This window comes from Myotis daubentonii, chromosome 3, assembly GCF_963259705.1.
Source record: "Myotis daubentonii chromosome 3, mMyoDau2.1, whole genome shotgun sequence".
Lineage (NCBI taxonomy): Eukaryota > Metazoa > Chordata > Mammalia > Chiroptera > Vespertilionidae > Myotis > Myotis daubentonii.
The window spans coordinates 182,411,701-182,424,877 of NC_081842.1; the positions used below are offsets into that span (position 1 = coordinate 182,411,701).

At 41.5% G+C, this 13,177-nt stretch overlaps 1 protein-coding gene across 1 annotated transcript in view; it reads right to left on the reverse strand.

Annotated features, from left to right (window-relative positions):
• Positions 1–13,177, reverse strand: part of TCEANC2 (transcription elongation factor A N-terminal and central domain containing 2) — a 38,529-nt gene that overhangs the window by 13,977 nt on the left and 11,375 nt on the right. Inside the window, exon 3 of the mRNA XM_059689494.1 lies at positions 12,878–13,019. Coding sequence (XP_059545477.1) covers positions 12,878–13,019 — 142 coding nt within the window. The remainder of the gene's footprint in view (positions 1–12,877; positions 13,020–13,177) is intronic.

A 13,177-nucleotide genomic window follows, 5' to 3' on the forward strand; every position in this document is an offset into this window, starting at 1 on the left:
CAGGGCATTTTAATACTTTTACTAAGTACCTACTTTATGCCTGGTGCTGAGGGTACAGAGATGGAAAAGACCCAGTCCCTGGAATTTAACCTACACTCACCTCGCACCAAGGTGTGCAAAGAAGATATGTGTACAAAACTATTTATTCCAGTACTGTTTGCGATAGTAAAAGGCTAAAAGCTCATCATTAAAGGCTCACTTTGTTAAATAAATTATAGTCCACTCAAACAATAAATATTTTGCAATTATTAAATACTAGAATAGCTCAACATGTAGTAACATAGAAAGATGATTAATTTATTCAGTTAAAAACAGGTTCTCAGAACATCCACAGTATGAGCCAATATTTTTTTCAATTACTTTTGTGCACACATATAAACACATATGTGTTTATTTGCAGAGGGAAAAGTCTAAAAGAATTTACATTGAAATTATTAGTGAGTCTCCTCTGAGTCGTGGGACTGGGTGTGCCTATGCAGTCCAGCTCACAATCCTGTGGGTGGGCTCAACCTGTAAGCAATCCTAACAGTGCGAGCTGTGCTGTAATAGAGGTGCATTCAGGCTGCTTTGGAACAGAGATCCTTCTGTCTATCTGTTCCCAACCTTACCCTCTTCTCTCTCCAAGAAAGGCACTATTGATCCAGCTTTATACATGAGAACTGAAGACACAGAAATCCCTCAGAGTCCTCTATTTGTCGAACCAATGGACCTTCTTCAACCTCATGTACCTCATCCTTCAATAGCATCTGACACTGCTGCTTTCTTCATTCTGAAATATTCTCTTCCACTGTTCTTTGACATACCACCTGTTACTGGTTCTCTTCTTCCTTCTCTATCTCTTCTGCTGGCTGCCTTGCTCAACCTTTATCTGTGAACCCCAGCTGGGGCGTTGTCCTTGGGCTCTTCTCTTGTTTCTCCACCTGCCTTCCCTGAGTAATCCCACTCACTCCTGTGGTCCAATTACTATACGCAAGCAGATGACTACCAAATATGTATCTCTAGCCCAAAGGCTCTCACTGAGCACAAGACCCAAATTCCAGTCCCCTTTGGACATCTCTACTTGCTTATTTTGCAAGCACCTCTAACTCAACATTTCAAAAATGGAAATGGAAATCATTATTATCCCCATCAGTCCCTCACACAATGGCACCACCATTCACCAATCATATTAGGCTCCTTAACATCTATTATATCTTTCCCTTTTCCTCCTCAGCTCCCTCTTCATCCTCACTGCTGCCCTGATTCACGTCCTCATCACCTCTCCACAGGTCTATTGCAATGATTTATTAACCAACCTTTGTTCACACCCAGTCTGGCTTTCTCCAATTTAACCTCTATACTGATGTCAAAAATAACCTTTTAAAACACAATTTGATCATATCATTCCCTTACCAAAAACTCTTCAGTGGCTCTCTCCACTGCCCTCAAATTAATTTCTAAGTATAGCATTCGAGTTCCAAATGACCTGAACTCTTTGGCCCTACCTCTCACCAGGTCACCCTTTTCTCCCTCCCCTCAAACCCAGCCCTCCTACCCCTTTATCTCCATGCACTAAGTTCTAGCCACAGAGAGCAGCTTGCACATCCTTGTTTTGGTTCAGGCTGTCTGGCCTTCTTACATTTCTGTGCCTTGGCTCACTGTTGCCTCTGCCAAGAATGTTTAAATGCTCACTTTCCCTTCTAAACTGCAAACATCTGGGGGGCAGGAGCCATACCTTACTTCAAGTTATATTCCCAGCTCCCAGAATAGTACCTCGCACAGAATAATAAATATATGTTTGCTGAGCTCAATCAAAGTTAAATTAAAATTTTTAAATTTAGCTTTCAAATTGTTGAATATAGATACAATTGATTGGTAAAAATCACACAATTGCAAACAAAATAATGGAATGATATTGTAAAGAATTGAACCCAAAGGCACTGGGGAAATCAAAAGCTCCTAATTCTTACCCATTGCTAAGAATTCTTTCTGCTTACTACTCCAGATTTCATATGAATTATTTAATTTTTGTAACTAAATGAATTAAATACTATTTGTATATCTCTCTTTACAAATACAAAACTGAAGGTCAGCAAAATAACATGCCCCAGGTCTCACAGCTAGTAAGTGTGGAAGCCAAGATTTGACACAAGCGGCCTGACTCCAGGGCCTGTATACTTAACCCCCTAACACTCTGCATTTCCCTGTTATTAGGGACTGGAACACAGGGAGTGATCAACAAGGCTCTTTGAGATAATGTTCACCTTCTTGTTATTCCCAAATCAGAAGAGCACAGGACTTGAGAGGTTGCCATATGCTTAAGACTTCATCTCTCCGGCCAAGGCAGTGGAGTCCATGTTTCTTGCCTGCAGGGGGCAGTGCACCCACAGATAACTCTCTCAGGAGCCCCACCCAGACTGGCCAGGAGGCTCTGCCAATACCAAGGAAACCATCCCAGGAAGGGCAAGGCTGTAAGATTTGTTAGCAAGAGGAAGGAGTCTCCAAAAAAAAAAAAAAAAAGTGACAGCAGGAAAGGCAGCCTGGACAGGAAAAGAGAAGTAGGGGTGGGGGGGGGGGGCGGGAGGGGGGGCCGTGCAAGGGAACCCTCTTCTAGAAAAAACAAGGCAAAAATAATAAATTTTAGATCACAAAAGGAATTTTGTGGTAACAATAATGATGACAGTTAACCACTGTGCTAAATGCTTTACATACCATAACTCATTTACTCCTCAGGACAACCCTATGGGTTAGGTGCCATTGTGATTCCCCATTTTATAGGTAAAGAACCTAAGGAACTAAGGGATTAAGTAACTTGTGAAGGACATGGCAGGACCAGATTTCAAATGTAGGCAATTTGGCTCCAGCACTCACGCTTTAACCCTATACTATACAGTTCTACCTCCTCTGATTCAGATGAAAAAAAAATGAGTATCCATGACCTTTCCCCAAGGTCACAAGTTGGTCAGTAGCTACATCAAGAAAGTTAATGATCTGCAAAAAGTCATTATTTGCTCCATGAACTTTTATGTTTTAAAGCAAACAGTGCCACTGGCTGGTCTTATGATCTAGGTTAAGTCCTCTGGGTTTAAGGGTAGAGGGTTTCTGCTTACCAGCACATTAAGCCAAATTCCCTGCAGGAACAGTCTTTCACTCATTTAACGAACATTACCAAATGCTAGGTATGTATCAGGCCCTGTGCTGGACATTGGGATAGAATGTTGACCAGATGCAGCCCTGTACTCAAGGAGCTCCAGGTAGGTCTAAGCACAGGAGAAGACACCTAAAGAAACAAATGCATGGAAGTGTTACAGGTCCTAAGACAGCACTGAAGGGGGAACCCCAGGGAGGGCCAAAAGGAATCAATTAAGCTGGCAAAGGGGTCACCAAATACCAAGAAACAGGCAAAGTTTTACCCTGAGTCTTACCAATGACTCAAGGAGACCATGACTCACAGTAGAGTGAACAAAATCGTAGAACCTGAAATGGCATGATTTGAGGGCTTGTGGCAGACAAAATAATGGTCCCCAAAGACAGCCAGGTCCTAATCCTCAGAATCTCTGAATATGCTACTTTACATAGAAACAGACTTTTGCAGATGTGATTAAAATTAAAGACCCTGACATAGGATGGATTATTGGTGGGCCCAATTTAATCACACTCCTTAAAGGTGAAGAGACAGAAGGGTGGGTCAGAGAGATGAGATGTGAGAAGAATTCGACCCCCCAGCTCTGGAGATTGAGGAAGGGAACCACAAGCTAAGGAATATAAGTGGCTTTTAGAAACTGAAAAAGGCAGGGAAACAGATTCTCCAGAGTGGAATGTAGTCTTGATTTTAGCCCAACTGAGACCACTGAAATTCCTTTTTATTTTAAATTGATTTTTAAAAAGAGAGGAAAGGAGAAGGATAAAGAGATGGAAACATCAATGAGAGAGAAAGATCACTGATTGGCTGCCTCCTGCACAGCCCCCATTGGGGATCGAGCCTGCAACCTGGGCATGTGCCCTCACCAGGAATTGAAGAGAAAAACATTGATGTGAGAGAGACACATCAACTGGTTGCCTTCCACATGTACTCTGACGAGGGCTAGGAACCGAACCTGCAACCCTTGACTGCGCAGGCCGACACTTTAACCATTGAGCATCGTACTGAACTTCTGACCCACAAAACCATCTACACTAATAATCTACATTAATAATAGACAAATATGTAAACTGATAGTACCTTCGCGACGCCCCAAGCCAATCAGGAGTGAGTATAAAATTAACCCGACAAAGATGGTGGGCTTGTGGGCAGCGCACACATGCACAGGGGACGAATGGCTGGGGGGCAGGGCGGGACGCTTGTGTCATCGCCATGGTGACGACGCAGGTTTTGCCCCGCCCCAGCCGTTCCGGGCCTCTAGGCAGCATGGGAAGGCAGAAAGGCGGCTCCGGCTGGAGCGAAGGCCCTGCCGGCAGCCAGGGGAAGGAAGGCCCATTCTTGCACGAATCTTCGTGCATCGGGCCTCTAGTAAGATAATAAATCTGTGTTGTTTTAAACTACTGATTTTGTGGTAATTTGTTATAGCATTATTCACAGAAAATGAATACAGGAGTCCATAAGTAGTTCAAGATTGCTGACGAAATAGAAATCTATGGCACAACTTGAGACCAGAAGGCTATTTGAAAGGTCCTTGCCACTTATCCCATGTCTTTGGATAAGTCAAATCACATACCCATTCACTTACTCACTCACTCACTAATTTGTTCATTCAACAAACGTTTTTAGCTTCAAATAGATTGTTTCATCTGAATCTTGAAGGACAAGTAAAAGCTTGCCATGGACAAAGGTGCATTTTTAGGTTTCAGGAAGTGGCATGACATGGTATAAAAATATCTTATCTTAGCTTTGTCACTTATTTTTTGGTTTTCTGACCTGGGTAAATTACTTTAAACTCTCTAAGCCTCAGTTCTCCCATCTGGACAAAATAACAACCTTTACCTTCCAGAATTGGTATGTGGATCGAATGAGGTCATAGTTGGGAAAGCACTTAGTAAGTATAGGTTTTCCTGTTGTTAATCATAAATGAAAAATTATCTGAAATCAGATAAATATGGTTGACATAAAACTTTTCCCAGAATATTCATTCACACAGCATTGCAAAGTGGAGCATGCTTGCTCACTAGGTTGAGAGTACAAGGCCTAACTCCACTGCCTCATCAGCCATCTACTCAATACTTCTTACCCACTAGACTCCTTTAAAGTGAAAGTATGCAGTCACAGAGGCCCCATTAAGTGCCAAGTCCAAAGGCTTTTGCCCAGTGAGGACACTCATTTCCCTTGCCTCTTAACACACTCTCCTCCTTGGCCTTCATGTCATAATATAAAAGACCTGGCACTCTTCCTCTCTCTCTCTACTCCCTCAGCCTCTTCACTGGCTCCTCTTCCTCCTCCCACTTCCCCACCATGGATCTTCCAAGTTCTATCCTTCAGCCCTTTGATCTTTTTTTTACTCAGAGAACTCATTCACTTAGGTGATTTTAAGCAAATGCTTCCAGGCAAATGACTTCCAAATATGTATTTTTAGTCTAAATCTCTCATATGAACTTCAGTCCCACATCTCCAACTGCCTGCTGGACATTTCTACCTGGAGAGTTAATGTCAGAGCAAAACACTAGGGACACTGACTAAAATGGGAATACTAGGAGAAAAACTTTGTATTTGAGGCACAAAAGAAATGGCACTAAATTCTGTTTAAAAGAGGTGAGTTTGAGCAGATGGCAGAACCCATAGAGATGGTCCAATAAAATAAAGGCACATATGGCTAGGGTCCAGGGCACAACGGCAGCCTGCTGCCAACCAAGAAATAACACTGCCCTAAGAGACCGGGCTCTCACTATATCTCCGGTGCTAACTCACTATGTGGCCCTGGATAAGTCACTTTATCTCTCTGAGTCTGTTTCCTTCTTTATAAATTTAGGTAGTCCCCTAACCAGTTTAGCTCAGTGAATAGAGAGTCGGCCTGCGGACTGATGGGTCCCGGGTTCAATTCCAGTCAAGGGCACATGCCCAGGTTTTGGGCTCAATCCCCAAAAGGGGGCATGGAGACAGCCGATAATGATTCTTTTTCATCATTGATGTTTTTATCTCTCTCTCCCTCTCCCTTCCTCTCTGAAATCAATAAAAATATATATTTTTTAAAAATTTAGGCCCAGCTGGCATGGCTCAGTGTTTGAGCATCGACCTATGAACCAAGAGGTCACAGTTCCGATTCCCGGTCAGGGCACATGCCCAGGTTGCAGGCTTAATCACCGGTGTGGGGCATACAGGAGGCAGCCAATCAGTGATTCTCTCTCATCATTGATGTTTCTATCTCTCTCTCTCCCTTCCTCTCTGAAATCAATAAACACATTTAAAAAAATGTAGGTAGCTAAATGGATTTAAAAGTATTATGACATTGACATTTACAAAGTTCAGAAATAGAAAAATATAAGATCTCAACAGTAAATGGACAAAGAACATAAGCAATTCACCAAAAAAGATGAAGTGCCAATAAATACAATTCATTCTCTACAGCAAGTGAAAACAAGATGCTATTTTAACCTATTTAATTAGTAAGATTTTTTTTTAAATGGTAGGAATATAAATTGGAACATGTCTAAAAATCTAAGATTAAAAATGGACCAGGACGGGGGATACATATCCAAAAGCTGTCTGAATTGAGGCCTCAGTTATGCTCTAAAGCAGCAGCACGACTGAGGTCGGAGTTTTATGGAAACGCAACCCTGATAGGGAATAGGGAACAAGGACTAACAGAGATGGCAAGAAACAGGAATATAAAAAGCTAGAAAAAGTCACAGAGAAAATCTTATTTGACCTTGTCATTTCCATTCATTTGATGAATATATCCTGCACTCTTGCTATATGCCACACTAATGCTTGAAATGCATGACTAAATAAAATGTGTTACACGGTCCTGCTGCCTTGGGTTCCTGTTTAGTAAATAAAAAAATAAAGTAAATAAATAAGTACAAACTCAGGCGGGATATGAAGTAAATAAACATTTAAAAAAAAGATAAAGAATTGGCAACATGTTCAGTGTCATTTATGTTGACAGAAAAAAAGATCAATCAATGGTCTAAAATTCATGGTTCTGGGAAGATGAGAAATGAGAAAAGACTACTGGACTTGGATAGAATGAAATCACTCGTGTCCTGAGAGAGAATAATAGTGGTTGTGAGAGAAGTCAGCATGGAAAGGGTTGAATGAAGAAGGAATGGGAGCTACAGAAATGGGAGTTGAGATTATTAATCATTTTTATAGGAATTTGGCTATAAAGGAAAGAAGAGAAACAAGGTGTCTGTAAGAGATGGCAAAGACAATTAAAGGAAAAGACCTGAGACTGTGTGAAGTCAGGAAGAACCAGCAGAAATGGTAAGAGAGACATCTTGGCCTCTTCATCACCACAGTCGATCCTTACTAAGTCCAGTCCATTCTCCCAGATGAGGTCTCTCTACAAATCTGTCAACCTCTCTCCTATTTAATAAATGACAACTTTCTTCAACCCCACATTCCCTTTCCGATATTGCCATCTCTCTTTTTCCTTTCAATATGAAGCTTCTTGAAAGAGTTGTTTATTTTCAATTTCATTTTCTTACCTCCTTCTCATTCAACCTTCTGCCCCAAACCCTAACAAAATTTAACTTCCCATTTCATGACAGCATTCTCAACTGTTTCCCTTGTCACACCTTCTCAGTCTCCTTCTATAGGTCTCTTAAATATTGGTGTGCTTCAGTATTTTGGATTTAGCTCTATGCTCTTCTTAAATACACTCCCTGGGCAAGCTTATATATTCCCACTAGGGGCCCAGTGCACGAATTCATGCACCTTGAAAGGAACTGTGGGCCATGAGGCTGCAGTGGGCACAGGGGTGGGTCTTGGCCCATCCTCTGCACCCCCACCTGGGCCCTCCCACCACGGCCCCCCGGTCCCCTGTCTGCTTGCAGCCCCACTCCTGGCACAGCCACTCCCATGCGCTGATGGTGACGGCCCTGCTCGCACCTGCTGACAGGGCAGAGCCATTAGGGCCGGCGCCATCAGCGGGTGTGAGCAGCAGCTTCAGTGTTGGCAGTGGGTGCACACGGGGCCAGTGCTGGCAGCAGGTGGGAGCGCTGGGCGGGACCATGGGTCACGGGAGAAAAGAATTTTCAGTAACCACCAGAGGCTCGCCCCAATGACAGCGACCAATGCCCTGCCTTGGTCTGGTGCCCCCGCTCACCTACTCCACCACCCCACTGTGACTGACGCCCGCCATGTTCTGCACTCTGCCGCCTGCTGCTGATGCTCGCCATGTTCTGCGCATGCCCCCTGGTGGTCAGTGTATGTCATACCAACTGGTTATTTGGTTGTTTGGTTGTTCCACCATTTGGTCTATTTGCATATTAGTGTTTTATATATATAGATTGCCTCAATTTCTAACTATATGCTGCTGATAACTCCCTGTATAGACTTAGTCTCTCTTTAGCTTCAGCCTTGCACATCCAACATTCTGTTGGACATTTCCTCTTGGATGTCACTAGTATGTCATACACAGTAAGTCTAAAACCGAATTTATGAATCTCTCCACCTCCAAAACTGCTGTTCCCTATCTTAATGTGTGGTACTGACATCCACCTACTTGGCCATAACAGAAATCTAGGCTTCAGCCTTCAATCCTTTATCTTCATTTCCGACATCCAATCAATCTCTACATCCTTTGGGATTTTATTCCACTTGTGTCTCTTGATTCGAACCACACTTCTCCATCCCCTCGACTACTACCCTACCCAGGCCACCCTAATTTCCCAACCAGGTGTTTTAATTGCCTTTAGGTTTGCTTTTCTCCAGTACTTTTCCACATGGCAGCCAGAAATTTTTTTTCTAAAATGCAAATATGACTATGTCACTCTTCCATTCAAAATCCTCCAATAACAATCACTATCTTTAGGGTCTTGGGCTTCATAATGGACAAAAACTATCCTTTCACTGCAGTAAAACTAGATTCTAGATAAAAACTACCTCATTCCCTCTTCCAAAAAAGTAAGCAGAGGTCAAAGGAGTATGTTCAGGAAGGGGGAGGGTTAAACAAAGGGCTGATGTAAATAGCAATGCTGCTGAAAACTTACTTTTGGGCCAGTGGTGAAGTGGGATAGCTAATCCTGGGATGCTCAACTGAGCTGGGATCCTTGAGAAGTGTGCTAAAGTATTCCAGATCAGAAGTGACCCTTCACTATTGGCAGAAACAAAAAAAAAAGAAGGAAGCTAATTCCCTCTAGAGCAGCGGTTGCCAACCTTTCAGACCTCGTGTACCACCAGTGGTCCGCGGACCAACGGTTGGCGACTGCTGCTCCAAAGGTTTCCTTAAACCAGCTGTGGCCAACCTTTCAGACTTCACGGACCACCAGTGGTCTGCAGACCACCGGTTGGCAACAGCTGCTCTAGAGGGAAGCTTCTCCAATTTAGTCCCACTAAATTCCCATAGATTGAAAGAAAACAATGCACTTACAATTAAAAATTAACAAATACATGGGAAGGCAAGTGCCATAAGAGTCAGCAGAAACAATAAACAACAGATTTAAACCTGCAAGGACCACAAATATTAGAAGAGTCAGATTAAAAAGACAGAAGAACTATACATTAAGTGTTTAAAGAAATAAAAGGCACAATCATAAGAATGTACAAATATTATTTAAAAGAGACAGATTTAGGGGAAAAAGGAAACTTATAAAAATGAAAAATAGTTTTTGAAATAAAGAACTCAATGAGTAAGTTAAATAGCAGATTAGAGTCAACTAGAAAGAGAACTAGTGACTTGGAAGACATATATCTGAAGAAACTGCCCAGAATATTATGAGAGACAAGATTAAAAAAAAATATGACAAACAAGCTAAGGGATATGGAAAATAAAAGGTCTAACATACTTGTAATTATAGAATCCCAGAACAAAGAAATAGAGCAAAAGAGAGGTACTTTTGAAGGGATAATGACTGTTAAATTTCTACAAATGAACACAAATCTGCATGTCTAAGAAATATAATATATCTAGGTTAAATAAAAAGAATGCATGTTGCCCAGCCAGTGTGGCTCAGTGGTTGGTTGAGTGTTGACCTATGAATCAGGAGGTCCTGGTTTGATTACTGGTCAGGGCACATGCTAGGTTATGGGCTTGATTCCCCAGTAGGGGGCAGCCGATTAATGATTCTCTCTCATCACTGATGTTTCTATCTTTCCCTTCCTCTCTGAAATCAATAAAAATATATTTAAAAAGAGAAAAGAGAAATACATGTTGTAGTAGCCAGTCTACAAAATAGCCTTCAATGATCTTCACCTCTTGGTATTTATAACCTATATGTAGTTGTCTCTCAAACTGTAACAGGGCTGGTCTGTGTGCCCGACAGAATATGACAGAAGTGATGGTATGTCACTTCTGAGATTAGGTTATAAAAGAGACTGTGTAGCTTCATCTGGGTGGTTCTCCCTTGGATCACTTGTTCTGGAGAAAGGCAGTTGCCATGTCACGAGCAGCCCTAAGGAGAGGCTCATGTGATGAACAACGGAGGCCTCCTACCAGTAATCCTGGGAGTGAGCCATTTTGAGTAGCTCTTTAAGCCCTGGTCAAACTTTCAGATGACTACAGCCACAGCCAATAGCTTGACTGAAACCTCTTAAGAGACTGTGAGCCAGAATCATCCAGATAAGCAACTCCCAGATTCCTGACTCTCAGAAAAATTGTGTGAGATAACAATACTTAAGCTGCTAAATTTTGGGGTAACTTTTTATACAGGGATAGATAACTACTACACATGCTAAGACCAAATAGTTTTGAATGGTTTACAAAAGACCTTCTCCATCTGGTCCAGACTGGCTCTCCAGCTTCACTTCAAACACACCAAACTTCTTTTAGTTTCTACAATGCATCCTGTTCTCTCCCACCTTCAGCCCTGTGTGCAACTCGCATGTACAGCCCCTGCCTGACACATTCTGCAACATCTTCTCTTCTACTCTCAATATATATACTCCTTAAGCTAACTTCTCCCGATCATTAGAGCAAACATCACATTGTCTGACAGTCTTGTTAAATTGGCTGTCCTTCCATTAGACTGCAGGCTTCAAAGTGGCATGGACAATATCGGTCTCCATTATGATGCCAACACAGTTCCTAGCACAAAGAAAGCACTCAGTAAATATTCGTCTCTTGTAGCCCACAGGATAAGGACAGGCAGGAGGCTAAAGATGGAAGAATGTAAACATGCTCAGGCAATGATCCAAATGAATCTTCAGCTTAGCAACTGTTGCAACTACAAAAAAATCAAGAAACCCCTATATTCTATTCAACCTCATTTTTAGGGAAGGCTTGGGTAGGGTCAAGACTCAAAACTTGGATGGTTTCCAGCTCCTCTCAAGTCAAGCCCCTTTTGTGGTTTCATTATGATCTTCGAATTGAAATCTCTGATCAGACACACCCATTATTGAAAGCATACTCACAATTTACTCAAAGAAGTAATAGAAAGGATTTTAAAAAAATTATCATGTTCTATATTTGTAGGACAATTCCAGCCTATTATGTTGATATTTAAGCTCTGATCATAAATGGTAACTGTGGCATGTGCCTAAATATGAACATATATATACATATATGTAAATATATACAGGTCATAAAATATTAATCACTAGTACCCTCTACTGGTGGAAATACCTTATCTGCTCATATGAATGGTCTTATTGCCCTCTAGTGACCACAACCTATAAAGAGAAAATCCACCAGCAGATGGGAGCATTTCCTTGGCTATAATGATAGGGTTTTATGTTCTTTAAGCATCTAATTTTCTCAGATTCTGGTTTATATTACAGGGGTGCAACTCTCAAGACTCTTGGGGGGCTCTCTGGGGGATTTCACACAGCTCCTGCCAGCTGTTAGCGCCAGTGTGAAGCTGCTCTCTCTCCTGCCTCTCATGAACAAGAGGTCAAGGGGAGGCAGAGAAGGCAATGGCTGCACGAGTGAGGGCAACAACAGCAGCTGTGAATGACTACCCTGGACTCCCTGGGGAGTTAGGAGCAGCTTGAGGAACACATGTTGGTCCTCCCTTGCAGATTATTCACAGTTGTGTACTATACTAAAATAGCAATTCAATGTGGTCCCTGATTTATCTTTTAAATATCTCTAATGCCATAACAAATGCTGTAGCAGCAAAGGATGCTATCATTTTGTTTTTATAAACCATGCTTTGCAAGTTATTTCTACTCAAGACAGAAAAGCCAAGTCCCTTTCAAGATTGAACTGAAATGTCACTCCTTCTATGAAGCCCTTTCTAACTCGCCAGGTGCAAATGACTACTCTGTTCTTTATGCCAGCATATACCTTGTATAAATCAGAATGGTACCACAAATATAATTTCTATTGTTTTTATTTACAACCTATAATTTCTTACTGTTCACATTTGTCTACATGCTTATTTCTCCACCAAACCGTAAGTTCCTTGAGATCATGAATCATGTCTTACTCATTTTTGCACACCCAGCATCAAACTCACTCAAAATGTCATCCATAGATCACTAGTCCAGGCAATAAACTCAGAAACTGAAGCATTTAGAAAATTTTATAGCAATTTACAGAGTAATTCTACATCTGTTGAATCTAGTAATAAAAAGGTAGAGCTTGTATTTTGTATATTTTAATTTTATTTTTCTGGTAATTTTTATCATATATTATGAAAGTACTGGTCTGCAATCAATGGAAACTTTTTAAAACAACAGTCCCTTACCATGGATAGTTTGAGAAGCACTGATATGATAGGTAATTTAATGTGTGAGGGAGGGAGGAAAGGAAGAAGGAAAGAGACAAAATATAAGTACTCTGCATAACATTCAGGAGAAACATACCTATCCTTGTTGATTTTAACACTTCCTTGGAGGGTATTTTCTTCTTTAATTCTCGTAAGGCTTCAACTAGATTCTCTTTGGTTTGATTAGGAAGCTCCAACATAGTTTTCCATCTTTTTATGTCTTCTACAACCACAACTCTCTGGGAAAAAGAAACGTCATTTGGAAAATGGAACATTTTCATTATAAAGACATCTGCCTTCACCTGAGCTAATGGGGATCCTATTGACATATGAATTATTGATTATGACCTGAACCAAAGCAGCGTGTGTGAAGCCCCAAATGATGGGTAATTGCTTA